The sequence below is a fragment of the Homalodisca vitripennis genome, chromosome 8 (genome assembly GCF_021130785.1).
Source record: "Homalodisca vitripennis isolate AUS2020 chromosome 8, UT_GWSS_2.1, whole genome shotgun sequence".
NCBI classification, from domain to species: domain Eukaryota; kingdom Metazoa; phylum Arthropoda; class Insecta; order Hemiptera; family Cicadellidae; genus Homalodisca; species Homalodisca vitripennis.
Window position 1 is genome coordinate 6,249,829 of NC_060214.1, and position 19,289 is coordinate 6,269,117.

General features: G+C 35.0%; 1 protein-coding gene across 1 annotated transcript; it reads right to left on the bottom strand.

Moving 5' to 3' along the window:
- Positions 1-13,262: 13,262 nt before the first annotated feature.
- On the bottom strand, positions 13,263-18,947 carry LOC124367197 (phenoloxidase-activating factor 3-like). Its single transcript, XM_046823849.1, has 6 exons — positions 18,541-18,947; positions 16,779-16,896; positions 15,926-16,125; positions 14,475-14,576; positions 13,688-13,728; positions 13,263-13,647 (listed from the first exon to the last, which is right to left on the bottom strand). Exons 1-6 carry the CDS (start codon positions 18,569-18,571, stop codon positions 13,366-13,368), a joined length of 774 nt encoding a protein of 257 aa, XP_046679805.1. The 5' UTR covers positions 18,572-18,947; the 3' UTR covers positions 13,263-13,365.
- Between the last annotated feature and the right edge of the window lie 342 nt (positions 18,948-19,289).

Below are 19,289 nucleotides of genomic sequence, written 5' to 3' on the forward strand. Positions count from 1 at the left end.
ATTGCCAAATTCCATGAAAAACACCAAACGCCCAAGGCGTCTAAACTCGTTAGAAGCGATTTCTGGTGTCAAGTGCATTCTATAACATTGATGAGTTTCTGGTGTTTAACTGGGAGACCACCCAATTCGATGAATTATTGATGTTTGCCATACAATGTGCAATTGTTACGAGCAATTAAAGATTTGATTTGATTTTTATTTGACCCCCCCCCACCCCCCCCCCCCCCCACCCCCCCCCCCCCCCACCCCCCCCCCCCCCCACCCCCCCCCCCCCCCACCCCCCCCCCCCCCCACCCCCCCCCCATTCAAATGTTTTGCGATCAGGTGTTCTTCGATGTGGAAAAGTATCACGATATACCTGAACTGCAGCTAAACCATTCTTGTTAACTTTGCCGTAAATCAGTATCAATGTCCGTATACTCTTCAAACGAATACATACCATTTTACATTATCTGCCATTATTTACTAAGATAATTACATACACTTTTATAAAAATATTTAATAAAATATTTTAAAAATAAATATTTAATAAAATATTTTATACACTTGTATAAAATATTTCCAAATAATCACAGGATCTCACAAAATACAATCTTCACACGCCACAATAAAAAAACCTCCATAAAGGTTATTCAAATATTACTTCATGAACTTAATGGTTGATCAGCTGATATTGCCAACCTTTGCAAAGAAAATATGACGATAAAAAGTGTTGAATAAATGATCAGCTGTTACTCACAACCTAAACATTAGTTAATATTTTATGCAGATAAGAATATGCATTTTTGTGCGTCTGTTTTATTTTTAAATAAAGCTAAATTTTCAATACCTATTATTAATTTTTTTCCTAAGTAATTCACATGAATCTTTTCAGAATTAAATGTTGTACAAATCTGTTTAAGAAAAAAATGACCTTTATTTAACATTTATGGAAGTAATCTTACGTTAAACACAAAAATGTGTTATTTATTTGCACCAATTCTTGTGTTTTACGTAAGATAACTCTGAAAGTATTGCATTTACAGCTCTGGGACGAATTTTAATAAATTTTTCAGATATAAAAACATAAAAAAATCGTATTTGTATCTTTGTAACTACCTTTACCATTTTTATACGGCCTGACTTCACCAAGGGTTCTGAAATCCGGGCGAAATCTTTCGCTAGGCGTAACTCGCTAACGAAGCGTTTCCGGGCATATGGTTATATGAAAACTTTTTTACTTGTTTTTAGCTATAGAATAAGCTCTCGAGAGATTGCCGTTTAGTTTTGAATCACCCTGTGTATACAGGGTGATTCATGAAGTTCTCCCCCCACTTCTTACAGCACATTGTACTAGTAAAAATAATGAAAAAATGTTATATAAACATAGGTCCGAAAACGCTTCGTTAGCGAGTTACAGCTAGCGAAAGATTTCGCCTGAATTCCTGGGTAAAGAGTAAAATAAAGCCATACTGAACTTTTGGAAAGGTTAATTAAGTAAGAAATATCGTGGATTCTTATGTATTTTTACCTGATAAAGCTAATAAAATAGGTTTCAGAACTGTACATGTAGTAGTTTTTGAGGGATTCAGGGTTAAATGCAAAAAATTGGGGCACGAAACAATGTTTTTTTTTAAGTTTGATGTACAATAACTTTGTTAAAATTGGTAATAAATACATAAAATCAACAGACATTAATTGTAGAGAATTTAATTCTGAGAAAATTGATATAATCAAAGTCTAAAATAAAACAGAAATAAGTACCAAAAAATCGATTTTATTCAGTATAATACATTTACTCAGTTTTAAGCAAAATTAATCAGGTTGGGCAACCGTAGCACCTTTTTATAATAGATGTTCGAAAATGAGGGCCATCATTATCAATACATTTTCCAGCACGTTTTTGTATTGCTTTTGTTGCGTTTCTTAATTTTTCAGGACTTCCCTGTATCTGCACAGCCGAATCCATAATACGGGCAATTAATTCATCACGAGAATTCACTTTTGTCTTGTATACAATGTCTTTCATCCATCCCCAGATGCAATAATCCAATGGAGATAGATCTGGTGATCTTGGTGGCCAAGGGTGAGGCCCTCCCACGACCAATCCAGTGTCCAGGAAATTGATCATTTTAAGTAAGCAGAAACGGCACGGTGAAAAGTGGGGAGGTGCTCCGTCATGCTGGAAGTACAAATTTTGTCTGAGATGTAAAGGAACATTCTCTAACAGCTGCGGCAACTCTTCTTGAAGGAAATGCAAATAGAAACTCAGCATTTAGGCGTCCAGGTATGAAAGGTCCAATCAGCCGATTGTGCAAAAGGCCACACCAGACATTGACGCTAAATCGGTTGTTGAAAGTTCTGTTCCACTACCTCATGTGGATTTTCCTTCTGCCCATGAGTGTTCATTGTGCAAGTTATTGACACCATCCCGAGTGAATTGTGCCTCCATCCGTAAACAAAATACGCTTGTAGAGTTGATTATTAATATTCAAAAAGTTGCAAAACTCCAAGCGAAGCAGACCATCCCCTAGCTGTAGATGTTGAACCTTTTGTTTATAAACGGATAAAATTTGTTTCGATTAAGTGACCTCCACACCGTTGACTGCGAAACTCCTATCCGCCTAGAAATACGTCGTGTACTTACACCTGGACTGCGATGAACAGCATTAATAACAATATCATCATCAAGTTGGACAGCTCGTTCATAATTGGTTCTAGTACTTGGTAGTGATCCTGTTTCCCGAAGAGTACGAAAAGTTCCTGAAATTGTTTTGGTATCTGGAATCCTGCTATTAGGGTAACGTAGTTCATATTCTTCTACAGCAGCTCTAGCATTACCATTACAGTAACCCAAAATAAAAAACCATATCAGCGTATTCCTCTGATGTAAATAAGTAAGGAAGGCATTTTTTTTTCGCTGAATAAACAATCGAATTATAACTCACAGAAAAATTGCATTTAATAACACGATTCACAAGAACCCGATCTCCTGCTGTAGCTTGCAAAACACCACTAATACACAGTTCTAATGTAACAGTACAGAATACCATTGTTGATCAGCTGTTATTCGTGCGTTACCAACTTAGAAATTAATAAAACAAAAAACTGCATTTCGATGATTAGTAAACAATAATGGGAAAATGTTTTGCTTCATTTATTTTCGAACATTTTGATGTAAATTTTTATTTAAAAAAAAAATACAACGTAATAAAAAAAGATATTTTTATTTACAAACAAATTTATTTAACAGTTAATCTTGTTTTCTCAATTTATCTCATCATTAAGGAACAAAAAATTTTGATTTTGTTTTATTTTAACTAAATACCGTACGGTATTTCTTTACAGCTAGTAATGTATTATACTGAATAAAATCGACTTTTTGGTACTTATTTCTGTTTTATTTTAGACTTTGATTATATCAATTTTCTCAAAATTAAATTCTCTACAATTAATGTTTTGTTGATTTTATGTATTTATTACCAATTTTAACAAAGTTATTGTACATCAAACTTTAAAAAAACATTGTTTCGTGCCCCAATTTTTTGCATTTAACCCTGAATCCCTCAAAAGCTACTACATGTACAGTTCTGAAACCTATTTTATTAGCTTTATCAGGTAAAAATATATAAGAATCCACGATATTTCTTACTTAATTAACCTTTCCAAAAGTTCAGTATGGCTTTAATTTTACTCTTTACCCAGGAATTCAGGCGAAATCTTTCGCTAGCTGTAACTCGCTAACGAAGCGGTTTTCGGACCTATGTTTATATAACATTTTTTCATTATTTTTACTAGTACAATGTGCTGTAGAAGTGGGGGGAGAACTTCATGAATCACCCTGTATAGAGATTTACGTATGTGATGGTTGTCTAATATAATAATAAGAATAATTCCATCAACCTATTTAATGAAACAATTAAAGCGATTACAGCCTGATAATGGTTTCGTATAAAAGCGTAAGTTTAAGAATGTCCTATTTTACCAGGCGAAGTTAGGGCTAAGAAGTCACATAACCTGGAGACCAACGCCTTAGAGGTGACTTACGAACCACCACCAATGGCCGGGCAGGCGAGCTGCTTGCAAGGATAGGATTACTCAGCGGTCACCCATCCAAGCAGCTGCCACGCTCGACGTTGCTTGATTCGGTTATCTTTGCGATAACCACTGTAACCTCCACACTAACGTAAGCCTAAGCTAATGTATATATACATTCATTAAAATAACTATATACAATCTATATTAACTTTTACAATATTAACATACGTGGGTGGTCGAAAAAACAAACTCCCAGAGTCAGACGAGTCGCCAAAACTGTGAACAACGTTCCGAGACGCATTGTGGATTTGGTAGAAACCATTATCTCTAAAGCAAGGCGTCTACTTTTATACTTTCCATAATTTGCGTGAAAAATTGCTAGATTTTAATACATTTTAGGAACTCGTAAAAATAAGAACTTGTTCTTTAAGATAAAAGATTTACTCAACGATTGTTCAGCGTTTAATATACCGTTCATAATGTTTATTAGTCTTGGAAAACAATTAAGAAAGTAAATATATTTTTATTGCCTCAACGGAAATTAAAAACACTGATTATAAAAAACTTATATTCTTCTTTCTTTTATTTACAATTTAATGCAGTAAAAAAATTTTGTGTCCAGTAAACTCCTTGAAGTAATAATATATCTTGTGGTAAAATATACCTTTCGTATTAAAAAGTAATTTGGAAGTTTGTAAAATTGTGTTAAGATTCTTTATCACTGAAAATATGTTTTGACAGAAATTTATAAGTGGAAGTGGAGTTACTATTTTCCAAGCCACAGCCAAATATTTAGTCTAGTATTTATGTATCTGTAGTCGATAAAGAACGACATCCCTAAAAGATTCCCTACAACAACAATACGGCGTGCGTCAAGTTAGGCATTACAGTTACTAATATATTTCATATTCTGTCTTACTGATCTCCCATGCACTCTGGAGCTCTTTTAATATATGGATGTTATCTGTTCTGAATTGTTCGATACCATTCTAGGCGATGTTAACGAAATGGAAAACAATAAAGAGTTTTGTGCAGTGTGTGTGTGTGTGTGTGTGTGTGTGTGTGTGGTGTGTGTGTGTGTGTGTGTGTGTGTGTAATAATAAGTGTGTACATATAATAAATGAATTATTATATAATTAAATATAATAGCATAATATATAATTAAATAAAAATTACAAAAATGTAATTTTCAAAAAATTAAAAATGTTCAGGGTATATTAACAGTCTACACTCGAAAGCTTTATTGGACATATTACGCCCTGTGATTCGGTCTACAGGTTCACTTACATCATGCATAGACTTACACACGCGCACGTGCATATTCTCAGATACATTTAATACAACTGGTATCCCCTTACCAACTGGGCCACGTAGAAGACTTGAAGAGGGTGAAGACACGTTTTTTTGAGGATGCTGGGAGCTTGCCTGAGCTACGCTTATATGGAAACGCCTGTTCTCCAACTGGAACAGCGTTTTAATCTGCAGTCACTGTACCATCGGCGCATCATCTTCGATCTTCTCTTCCTGTTCAGGCTGATCAACGGACTGGTGGACTGCCCTGCTCTCCTGGAAATGGTTGATTTGAGCGTCCCTAGGGGAACGAGATCACGGACTGTCTTCTGCCGCAAATTCCTGCCCACGAACTACGCATGCAACAGTGGCGTTGCAAGAATTCTGAGGCATGGTGGTGTGTGGTCCAGGCAGGTGGATTTCTTCCTGGGGTCTCTTTCGCCTTTCAAAGAAAAAATAAAGCAAATTGTTAACTAATTATAGGTCCTACTAACTGACTTTGTTGTGATGTTACTTGGTTATTGTTATTCTCCTTGTCTTGTTAAAATTATTTATTTTGTTACTAGTCTTTGTTATGTTTGTTACTGTATTGTTATGTTATTGTTTTTGTTGATATTCGATTGTTCTGTTAATCACCATTTTTCATTGTTACAATTTATTGCAATGTAGTCTTGTTTAAGATTGTCTTGGTAAACTGGAAGTTCTGATTGCATGTTGTATGTAAACATAGTTTTTAAGTTGTTCTTATATCTAGATAAATAAGTCATTTTTTTAGTCGTAGGCTAAATGGTTATGTACCGTTGGAAGAAATAAATAAATACAGGTTTCAGTGTCAGTAGACTAAAACATGCCATTTAAAAACTTTTTAAATGTTATTGGCTGACTGCAAAGCCTATTACTGTAATGGCTGATTAAAAAAATTTTCTGTGTTCATTTACATTGCCTGGCAATCGTTTATTACTGAAATAATAAAAGAAGTTTTGTTTTTTTTACTTTACAGTGGTTATTAGTGAATTAGGTTATGTACCTCTATCAATCTAGTTCTTTTAAAAAGGTTCGTCTGGTTTCCGTTTTGTTATGATTAGCCTATATAAAAATCTTTATTTAAGACTATAAAGATATATGTATATACCAGCCTTCGGCTCGCTGGGGGCTACGCCCCCAGGCCCCCATGATGTACGCTTGCAAATTCGGGGATGAGCGGTTAAATTTACGCTTGCAAACTAGGGGATAAAAAGATTTGGTGATTGGTAAAAATCGGACATGAGGTCATGCCAGGAAATTCCCTAAGGGGAGTTTTAATGTTACCAGTGGTTAAGACATCAGAGGGTTATCTGGTCATACCAGGAACTTCCCAAGGGAGGGTAAAGAGATATGGTGATTGGTAAAATTCGGACATGAGGTCATGCCAGGAAATTCCCTGGGGGGGTTTAATGTTACCAGGGGGGTTAACACATCAGGGGGTTTAATTTATTCAGGAGATTATCTGGTCATACCAGAAAATTCCCTAGGAGTGGTTTAAGGTTACCAAGGGTTAATGACACACGTGGGCCTCTTTTAGAGGGTATTGTGTCTGTGAACACAGTTAAACTTCAATCTGTCCTTATGTACTTTAGACGCTTCGCTGACGCTCAGCCAATTCGCGATGTGAGCTAGTAGACGTATACTAGTCATTCGTTTTCATAGTAATACAAACTAAATCAGGAACCGGTATGACTTGCACACACTTTTTATCTTTATCAGATTATTAAGTTGATCAGGGGGTTTCATTTACTCAGGAGTAATTCCAGGGAGGGGGATTAGCATTATCGGTGGTTATCAGAATACGTTGAATATCAGAATACGGTCCCTTGGGGGAAAATTATTGACCAGATAATCCAAAACTGGACAAAGTCCCACAAATTGTGGTCGAATAGATCTTAAAATCACCTAAAATGGTCAAATTGAATTTTCCAGTTTTAATCTAAGTTCTGATTTTAAGGCCACTTTTTGGCTTAACCGTTAGAGATACGACAAAAAGTGACTGAACCTTTCTTGTCGGAAATTTAATTCGATTCCGTCGTCAGATTTTAGCTGCGAGCTTTGGTTTAGCCAGGACTGAGCTCGGAAGAAAAGTCTACACTGGTTAGCTATTGTGAATTGTTTAGTGTAAATATAATAAAAACCCCGACACTAAGTGAGTATTTTAAAGTTGCTTAGGAGGTATAATTTGCTCAGGAGTGTATCTAGTCAAGCCAGGAAATTCCCTGAGGGGTTTTATGTTACCGGGGGTTAAGACATCAGGGGGTTTAATTTACTTAGGAGATTATCTATGGTTTAGGCAGTACAGAGCTTAGGAGAAAAGACTGCACTGATAAATGGTTTAGTGTAAATAAAATAGAAAGCTGGCAATAAGTCTGTTTTTTTAAGTTTTGTAGGGGATTTAATTGCTCATGAGTTTATTAAGTTATGCCAGGAAATTCCCGAGGGGGTTAATGTTACCGGGGGTTAAGACATCAGGGGGTTAATTTATCAAGAGATTATTTGGTCATAGCAGAGAATTCCGGGGGGGGGGGGTTAGTGTTACCGAGGGTCAGGACATCAGGGGGTTTAATTTACTCTGGAAATTTACTGGTCTTACCAGAAAATTCCGGGGGGAGGTAATTTTACCGGGGGTTAAAGACACACGTAGGCCTCTTTTTGAGGGTGCTGTGTCTGTGAACGTAAGAAAAATTCACTCTGTCTCCTTCTATTATTGACGCTTAGCTAACGCTCAGCCAATTTCTAATGTGGGGTTGTATTCACTCGTTAACCTGGCAAAGGAAGTGCAATCTGAATCTGGAACGAATTACACAAATATTAGTCACATATAAACTAAAAACTCAAAAATTGCTAATTTACGACAAATATTTGCTATATACCGTTTTTCGGGCTTTTTAAAGGACATACAACAAAAATTTACATGACCTATTTGTAGATCCCATCAATTTTTAGTCATAAACATTTTTACATTTAAGCTAGAATTAACTGTTTGGCCGCTATCGACTCTAAAAACAAAGTTCTTAAATACAAATTACGAAATATTTACATTTATTGGCCGAACCAATGGAGATAGAGCAAAAAATCACTAAACCTTTTTTGTAGATTACGTGATTTCCTAAATCACGTTGAAAATTTGTTTTGAGCTACGACCAACCGTTTAGCCGCTATCAAGCCCGGAATGTAAATTTTTAGGTGAAAATGTCCAAATATTGTCACTTAATCGCGTTTTGCGGTCAAACTAATGGAAATAGAGTAAAAGGTCACTTAACCTTTTTTGTAGATCACATTATTTAATAACGGTAATCCTTGTTTTATTTTGACCTCCGACCAATGGTTTCGCCGCTATCGACCCCGTAAACAAAATTTTCACGTAAAGGTTACAAAAAAATTACACATAATCACGTTTTTCGGCCAAACCAATGGAGATAGGGAAAAAAAACTGGACCTTTTCTGTAGTTCACGTAATTTTCTAATTTGATGGGTCAATCAGATTTGAGCTAAGACCTACCGTTCGGCCGCTATCGGGCTAGAAAGTTTATTTTAAGCGAAAAAATCTCTGGAATGTCAAACATTCCCGCGTTTTGTGGCTTAAACCACACGAGATAGGACAAAAAGTCACTAGACCTTTTTTGTAGTTCACTTCATTCCTGACTAACGATTTTTCGTCAGATCGAAGCTAGCTCCAACGGTTCGCCCGCTATCGGGCTTACAAAAAAGGCCTGCAAGGGTAAAGAATGCGTGATTTTTCGGGAAATTTTTAGAGGGGTTTAAAAGTAAAAATTCCCGGTTTTCAGACTTTTCCTGTTGGTTATACGGCGAAAGGTACCTGTGTACAAACTTTCAAGTTTCTAGCACATCTAGAAGTAGGTTAGAATTTGTCATGCGGCTGTATCGTAAAGAAAATAGTATTGAACCACCTCTAATTTTAGATTTTGGCTACGAATTTCAAATTTCATACGCACGATAGTTTGTGAATTATTTCTTTTATACAAAAATTAAATAAAAAATACAGAAATCAATAAGCTTTTACAAAAATATTGTGTTGCACCAAAAAATAAAAAAATATAACAATAATATACAATTTTATTCCAGAAACTCTCCTATACAAGAAAAAAACATAATACTTGAATGTAATGCGATTTAATGTTTAGAAATAGTCTGGATTTAAACTGATCCTGTAATTTTTACCGATATTTTTGAGCAATTAATGTGTTATGTACCGAGTAGTTTCGCCCCCCACCCCCACATGTTGTGTTGAGTGTAACGGCACACAGCTGGGATCTATACTCACATTTCAACTCTCAAATGAAGCTCGGATTTATGAGACAATCGTACTGCAATTACCGCAAACCTGGCAGCGTAACTGAGCCGTTATGGCTCGTAAATAAGACCGGCCATTTTTGTATCGTGTGTTGCAATACAATGTTCACACTTGTAACACTCGCCATTCTACATTTTGCATAAATATTAGTCTATTACAAATTCTTTTTTGTTTCATGTGTTTAAATTTTCTTATAAAAATTGTATTTAAAATAAACTATTAATATGTCATGCATAAAAAACGCTTAGTAAATACACTTCACTGTTTGGAAGTGCCTATTACAAAATATAGTACTAAAAAAGCCCCACACAATTTCATTGAACTATGTGATTTAGCTTTTTAATCTCTAATCCATGTAAATAAGTCACGAGAGGGGGTTGTTGTTTCTGCTGAATAATATGTATGGTACTACAACTATTTATCCGACGACAATTCGATTTATGACATCTTTCGTCATGTAACAAGGTCAAAATGCCCTCATCTTCTCCTGGTACTATTAAAGAGGCTATCGTCTTAAAGATTATTATATTTACAAGATATCCTTGAAAAGGAGGAAGACCTAAATACCTTAAGTGGTTTTCAGCCAATTAAATCATTTAGCCTAGCTAGAGGTTTTCTGTTAGTTGAAAAGTAACAATACTCTCAAAAATACTCTGCAACATATCATATTATAAAATATTTCAAAACCTGTAATAAAGTTTCAATTCATGGAGAAATAAAGTTATAATTTATTATATAAACAAAAACTGCATATGCGTTAAATGCAGGATACTTCATTTTTAATTCAACTTAAGAAAAGATCTTCTTTTTAAAATGTGTTTGCCCATCTTTTCAAAGAAACCATTGGTATACTTCAAAAGTAATGCTACTTTAAATATTAATAATATTTATAACAAGGGTCCTAACCACTGCCTGTCCCAAGCTCAATAATAGAATGAGGGCTTTAGGTAATAAATGATAATAGGGTGTAGAAGGTACCATCTCAAGTAAATGGTTTCTTAAGAAATAGATTTACTCTCGATCTTGTTCTATTATTCTTGATAATAAGAAGAAGGCTAGTTAGTGAGTATCTACAAGAATAAAATCAAGAAATAGATTTTCGGTTGGTTTCAAGTAATATACAAATATATCATTTACGTGTATGTAGCTTTTCGGTAACAATAATGACATACGTAATTAATGAATATTTATTTTAAAAATATACAATTATATATAATTGTAACAAAAAAGATTATACTGTTTCATTATTCACAATAAGGGGAAACTACACCACCGATGTCAGAGAAACTGCAGGGGGTTGAGGCTGATGAAGCAGATAAATTCTGCGGGACATCTGCAAAGTAACCCATTCCGATGCGTTCCCGAGACCTTGCCTGTCATAACTTGTCATAACCGACCGAGCGAGTCCGCGCCTGCACGTGTCAAGCTTACTTATTGAGGAAGGGAAGTGGAAGTCTTGGTATTAGTGGGGGGGGGCATTGTTATTGATTGCTCCTGGTAGTTTCTGGCAGCCAAATAGAAACTGGTTAAACGTTTTCAAGACAGTTGAAGGTTTTTGATTGAAACGTCGTTATAATTAATTTGATTTAAATTTCATTCTAACTGGTCATCATGACTGGATGCGCTCTAAAAATGAGACTAAAAAAAGGCAACGCAGAGAGTATCAGGAGTACAGGAGTTGGCAGGAGATTTAACTGACACTACTCAGCCGTAACGGTATTTAACGTTATAGTGATGTCAAGTATTAGGGGAGTAGAGATCACCAACATCATTACGGCAGACTGAGAAACTGTGCCCTAGAATGCATCCAACGATTGAAGGCGGTCTACAAAAATTCTTGATAAGCTATTAATAATAATATACTTATTTTATAAGTTCCAGTTTCCTAATGGGAACCATTTTAACATATAAGCCTACAAAGATAAACCTTTAGGCTTATCGCATATCATTCAGACAAGTGTTTTGTTAATGTACAAACAGCGAGAGTTGAAGAATCAGATACATTGAGACATATACACCATTATGTCAGTTGCTGTAAATACATCAACATCTCAACGTGAATACTTTTGATACCTATCAGAAGGAATCACTGTTGATATCCATTACAAAATATGGGCCTATCCATAAAGTTCCGAATTAACAAGGAGTCATGACATTCATTTCAGTGATAATCATCAGCAGAAGGGTTTCCAGTGGACTCCAAAATGAAACCAATCAATGCCTGGAGCTGGTGTAACCCAACGAAAACTTATCGGGATATGGAAATTATTTAAGTATAATGGTTCTAACACTGATTTCCAAGGACTTGTGCGAGTTTCCAGTACATAATCGACGAACTCACTTCCATTCACGTATACAAAAAACAAAAGTGGGCCAAAATTGATCCCTGTGAGACACCATATTTCAGCGGTACTTTTGATAATGAGTATTTAATTTTTCGGACTATCTGAATCCGGCTGATGCGGTAAGAGGTGAGCCACGTGAGTGGAAATCCATAATACGGAGTTTTGGTGCAAACTTTAGTGGCTAAGATAAGCAAACTTTTTAGAAAAGTCAAGAAAAACCCCTCCGTTTTCTTTAAACTCTCGATGACCTTCAAAACCTTATCAACAAGACTCACTTTTGCATCTATCATTGCCATTCCTGTTATAGTAGGAAACACTACGCCAAGTTTGAACTATATGGAAGTAGGGTATGTACTATAGTAAACGTTGCATGCAAATGGATTGTTCTAATTCTTTCGATGATTAGGTATATTACTGGTTGAGCGACAGCGAAGCACCAATCGAGAAATCTGATTATTTCTGTCTGTCTGTCTGCACTGACCTATAGATTTTAAACCTTTGCACAAAACTCCATTTCTATGTAAGCAACATAGTGTTCGGTGATGGTGCATGTCACACCATGGGTTTTGGCTGCTATATTTACATTTGTCTAATGGATAAACATGACAGCAACGAGATAATTGTGGAATAAATAAATTTGTAATCAAACTGAGTACAATCATATGAGATTTAACATGTGACGTAACAAATGTATAATAATTAAATGGCTATAGCCTTTAGACCACGGCCTAATGAGGTATAGCTCAATATAGAATTGAGTATTCCACCTCAGCGAAGCTTGTTACGCGATACATGCTGTGACCTACTCCTACCTTGTTTGGACACTGCAGATTCACTTCCAAGAAGGGTCACTTCCGGCTAGTTTATACCTTCCAGTTGAACCTACACTAGATACAGCTAACATCGATGTGTCACTTAAATCTGGACAACCTTAAGGGTGCGGCTTCCTAAATGGTAAGAGCTTTTGCTAGCCTAGATATAACTGCATAACACCCCATGTCTGCTTTGACTAGGCTAAGTCTCTTCCAAGGAGATATGGCTGTATTCGCAGCCAAAAAACTTCCTCTTAGATCTTGACACAGGAGACGGCCTCTACATGCAAGCATTTGAAGCAGAGATTTAAAGCATTTGATCCATGTCAAATTGGAAGCAGCGCAAATGTCCTTTTAGTAATAATTGCAATTTTTCTGTTTATTGTTCTAAGAGAAGAAAATATGAAACTTTCATACAGATGTAGGAGATTGCACTGTAAATAAAATCCAATACTAATTATAAGTCTGCTTTATTTCAAGACATTAAACAACGTTTTAACAAAAAAGGTTCTCATTTTAGTTATAAAAATAGAAGTGAGTTCCCAAAATCATGATTTTACTAGAATATAGTATCCAGTATCCACGGTATATACTCGGATACTTTGGTATACACATCTGGAACTCCGGATCCACAACCTCCAGCATCTTTTGACACCACGTAAGACGTCACTCCAACAACGAAGTATGTAGTAGGGTGCAACCCAACAGACATCATCAGAGGACCTCCTGAATCTCCGTAGCACGTACCTTCTCCTTGTATTCCTCCTGCACAGATTTGCTTATCGCTGATCACGTTACGACAAGTAGCGCCTCGAGGACACAGGTTCATGTAGTATTGCCTCTCAGTGTAGAAAAAACTCACACTCTCCTTTGGACACCACCGGAACTTTGACTGCCATCAGTATATCGCTCGTAGGTCCGCCTAGATATCAGCATGAAATCATATTACCTTATTGTGTTCAAGGCATTTGAAACCACTACAGCGTTAACAATTGCTAGACGTATTTCAAAAAATAATGCCAAAGTGTGGCGCGAACTCGTTATCTTAGCGTACTACACTTTACCAGTTCGCTTATTTTAGGGTACACTTATACGTATAACTGATCAGATAAATAAAATTTGAAAATTGTTTCACATAATTAAGTGTAATAGGCTCTTTATAGAAGGCAAACCTAATATATATGAAATTCAATTTGTTAAAAACCATTATTGTTTAAGAAATATAGTAAATTCGGTATTTTAAAATTGCTGTTTAAAAAAAAATTATATAGTTCCGAAAGCTTTACACACACACACTTATATTGTGGCTTCTTTCAGTCTCCTTATCTAGATCTCTGAGGGCGAAATAACTATTATTTATTTGTCTGAGGGTAGGTTTTAAGTAAGCCAAGCTATGAAAAATATATTCCGAGATAAACATTTTCGTTTATACATTAACCCTTATTAAGCCCTCATTTCCTTGGTAAATCGAGACATATTTTACTTTAGTTTACTTTATTACGATATGTAACAAAACCAGCGTGGCTAACGATTAATTTCTTCCTTAGGAGATATTTCTCCACCGATTTCTAGGTGGTGCTCAGGTTGTATGCTTATGCAATGCAAAATGGCTATCAGGTCCTAGACTATACCTGTTGTTGCATAATTTTATAAAATAAAGTCTCATACCTGGTGTTGTTCTTCCCCATCCTGCGGCTGTGTAAGTTTTTTCAGCAAATTGTTGCAAGTATTGTCCATATGCCGTGGGCAGACATATCGGACGTATATTATCTGAAAACACACAATCAATTTATACCATCAATTATGCTAATTATTTCTTGGCAATAAATAGATCGCTAGAGGACTTATCCAGAATGGGTCTAAATATGTGGAATACGTATCACAGCGTCTCTTATGTCCCAGAGATAGTATGGGAATACAGGAGTGCTCTTGCAAATGCCGGAAAAAGAGAGTCAGATACAAGACATGGAGAGAGGGCTCAGGACAGACAATTAGAAACGCTCCTTTTTAAGCTAAAGGAAGGACTAGGCTCATATATCTAGTACAAGGGGAATATAAAACTAGTACTTTGATTGCTAACAGGTTCCTCTTCGGAAAAATCAGATGAAGGAGGGTTTAAGCAAGGCTGATGAATGGAACCTCTGTAGAGGGCAGAAGAATCAGCGGAGCGTATATGGTTGGACTCTACTAATATTTGCAAAACCAGGAATAATCCTAGGGTCTTAATAATCACCCCACTGCATTGAATCTGTATTCGGCAATCAAAACTGTAGTTATTAGTATAACATATGGTGCATGTTCATTAGTTTTTTTCCTAATTCTATTTACTTATCATGATATTTATTATAAATTATTGTTATTTATTATTGTTATTTATTTGTTATCGTTGTTAAAATGTATTACGAATTCTAAAGATTCTATTTTGTTACTCTAATACTGTTAATATTTATTACAATTAATTATGTAGATTTTATTTACCTTTACTAGTATAGTTATATTTATTGTAAATCATATAGCTTTATTTATTGTTATTGTTGCATAGTGTTAGCTGTATTGTTCCCTGCATGTTTGGCTTGGTGCTTAAGCTAGGGCTTATGCACCAATTAGTTTTAAAGTCCAGTTGCATGTTTGGCTTGTCCCTTCTCATACCTTAAGTTTTTTTTTTTAAGTTTTAAATTCCGTTGCATGTTTGGCTTGGCCCTTTGTGTGTATAAGTATTAGTCATCTTGAGAAATTTTGTAAAACTGTAACACGTTGTAAATTGGTCTTTTGACCGTTGGAAGTTAAATAAATAAATAAATAGCAGAAGACCAAGAACGTAGCCAGGAAAAAATTTTGGAGAATCCAGACAACTAAAATCTTCCCGTAGTGGACAGAGAGTAAGGCCCCAGTGTGTTCCTTCAAACGTTCTTGACCTGTTTCTTTGTAGAGGCCAAACTTTCAGCAGTACATGTCAGTAATAATTAATTATCGCTTAGTAAACAAATTATTGAAAAAAAATCAACATTTGGGGGGAACCGGGAAATCTTGATTGTATCAACTAAATAAAACTCAGTGATACTGAATATTGGTAAAAGAAAGTTATAGAGACTATTAGTAGGACTAAAATATAGTTTTACCAGTGAATGTTATAGGGTGTTCTAAACGGATTAGTGCAATGTCGTTGTCGCTATAGACTCCTGTTACAGGATTTACTTTAGTGTATTCTGGATGGACGTACAATCTATCAGCCGTTGCTGTCACAGGTGGAGAGGCACATCGGTGAGAATGGCAGTAGCTGACGTGGCTCAGAGCGTGCTCTCCGAGGATAACATTTGTTCTGTCAAAAAATATAAATTTTACACGCTTTGGCTCCTGGATTGATATTTGGTTGTGATATTAAATAACGTTTGAACGTCTACTGTGTGCTCGAAATTTGCGTAATTAATTGAGTGACTTAAAACGCCAAATTATATTTTTAATTAAAATTCATCTCCAATATTGTTTTTGATAGTATGAAAAAATGGACTATGAAATAGATATCATCTCCACGCCTTCGGGCACAACAGAAAAGCTTAGATAACAACAAAAGTTTAATTTATTTAAAAGTCCTTATTTCCAGTGGTTGATTTGAAAGGATATTTTCTCTCGTTGTGCTTTATCCTTTTAACACATAATCCATATCTTCACAAAATTCAATCTATTGCAAAAAAATTTTAATAAAATCGTTTTTGTTTTGAGTAAATAATTAAATTCAAATGTGCAATGTATTAAAATAATGTGCTAATGCATTATCCAACAGTTGACTGATATGCGGTTATTCAAACAGTAACAGAGTGAAGTCAACTAGTTTTTAAAACAACTAGTGCATGCACTAATAGTGGTACTTAAGTGTTTACAATATGAGCTCAAAATCTTATCTTGAGAATAATGCTAAACTGAAGAATTACGTATTTATCAAATCAAATTTTCAAAATAATAAAATGTTCTTACTTATTTCTAAGAAACTGCCCTGAGCTAATTTCTTTATGCATGAAGCAATGAGCTGCTGTCAGGATGTACTTGTCGCTGATGATAGAACCGCCACAAGCGATGGATTTTGTATTGCTACCTGAAACAATATCAATAATTATATATTTTTTAAAATAAAAGTATCATTATAAAATTGGAAACACACTACAATGACTTAAGCTTCAATGTTTCCTTACGAAATTATAATAAGTGCAAACCAAAGAATTTAGGAACCTACTATTAAAAGTGATAGTAGTCCTAATTGGATAAATGAGCGCTCTTATCAATTGAACAAATATAATTTACAAAGTGGGTATGCATATTTGTTAACCTTAAACAATACGTATTGGCCATTCATACTAAATTATATTATACACGTCTCATTTGTACGTATAAAAAGTATGTATATATAATACTGTTATTAGCCCACACCAATACTATATAACTGTTTCCTAAAGGAAATCAGTACAAAGTATTGATATGAAAAATTCAAACTGCAATATTTGAATATTTAATTATATTAAAACATTCACATACAACTGTATAAATCTTGGTTGTCAGTAATATTATCAATTTAAATAGAAAGGAAATACATATTAGTGTTTTAGAAATGAAAATTGTATTTTTCATATATTTATGTAAAAGTGTTAAAAAGAAACGCTTTGCATTCTTCAAGTTTTGTTTTAGTTCCATCTCATAATGTGTCATCAGAAGTAAAATATTTAGGCGGAGTTTTACATTTATACAATACATGACGAGAGGGGGCTCGTACTAAAATCTTAGACTATGGTCTCAAAATCTGTAAGTCCGACAGTGGGTATAATGGGTATTTGAAGAAAACAGTTATCCAGTTCTGTAATTAATTAGTTTGCACAGACTGCATTCTCAGACATATGCCATCATGCACACTGAATCAACAGTTTGATTAAATACACAAATGATGTAATAATTTAAGATAAATGTCTATTTTAACCACTTAACGGTTTTTGACGTTCATAGCTATGGCGGAAAAGTGAGCTACTGACGTAATATTACGTTCAGAGCTATGGCGGAAAAGAGAGCTACTGACGTAATATTACGTTCAGAGCTATGGGGGAAAAGTGAGCAACTGACGTAATATTACGTTCAGAGCTATGGCGGAAAAGTGAGCTACTGACGTAATATTACGTTCATAGCTATGGCGGAAAAGTGAGCTACTGACGTAATATTACTTTCATAGCTATGGCGGAAAAGTGAGCTACTGACGTAATATTACGCAACGATATCTTGTTCCTGTGTTATTCTGTTTCTGGAAAATAAGTTGTACAAGAAACATTTCTATAACAATACAAATTATTTATGGTACTTTCTACTAGATGTCAGCACTTTCTTGGTTCTCTGTCATGAGTATTTGCACTGTTACCACATTGTGCAGACACCTGCCAAGTGATGTTGTCTCATCTCAACCACCCTGAGTGTTTTATAGTTTTTTGGTTTGCTTCGTTAACGTGAAGATGACACGAACACAGATAGTACAAATGACTTAGTGGACTAATAAACAATAAAAACCTCTGTCTGTAAAAACGGCAACAACAGATTTAGAAAACAACATAGCGTAAGGTACAAAAGGAAAACCGTTAAGGCGCTAAGGTGTTGTCGGTATATTTATGCCTACAACAACAATATACAATCAACAACAACGTCAAACAACATACTCCAATATTGAGTAGGAAAATATACTTTGGTTGGAGACAGATGTACCTACCATTCGAAATAACATCTTGGATGTAGGCCATCCAGGGGTATTCGGCAATATCGACAGCTACTCCCCCGAGCACCCTGGGCCTGAGACCATCGTCAGGTGCTACCTGTCCGCAGCTATCAGTGGGTAGCAGTTGCCAGTTGGGGTGAATCCAGTTCCCTGAGCACAGAAGTGAGAAGTGAGGTAAATTTAATCCTCAATTAAATCGACGTTGGTAATCATATTTATCTTTATCATGTATGTCTCTCTTATTTTTTATTTTCTAGAAGATATTAAGATTAAGCACATACTAATAATTCATAAATCACATGTTTTACAATACATTGCGTAATATGGGAACGTGTTAATAGATAACTTAATACGTACATTCAAATTACTCACAACTATATTTAACTTTCCTTGTACATATACTTGTAGGTTAACAAAATACGTGAATTTGAATGATATATATCAGGGTGATTCAAAACTAAACGGCAATCTCTCGAGAGCTTATTCTATAGCTAAAAAAAAAAATTATGGTTGCCTGTAAAGTCGGTTTTACGGGCGAACATTTTACGTGACAACGTCTTTTTCTCGGTAGAATATTTATTGATATGAATATTATTAAATTGCACAATAGGAACAAGGAATTGAATGAAAATAAGAATTGCACAAATTTTAACTATAGAAATATATTTTGTTTACTAAAACATTGTACATAATTTGAAATTAATTCAAATTTGTTATTGTAAATGGTAAAGTTGAATAAAACA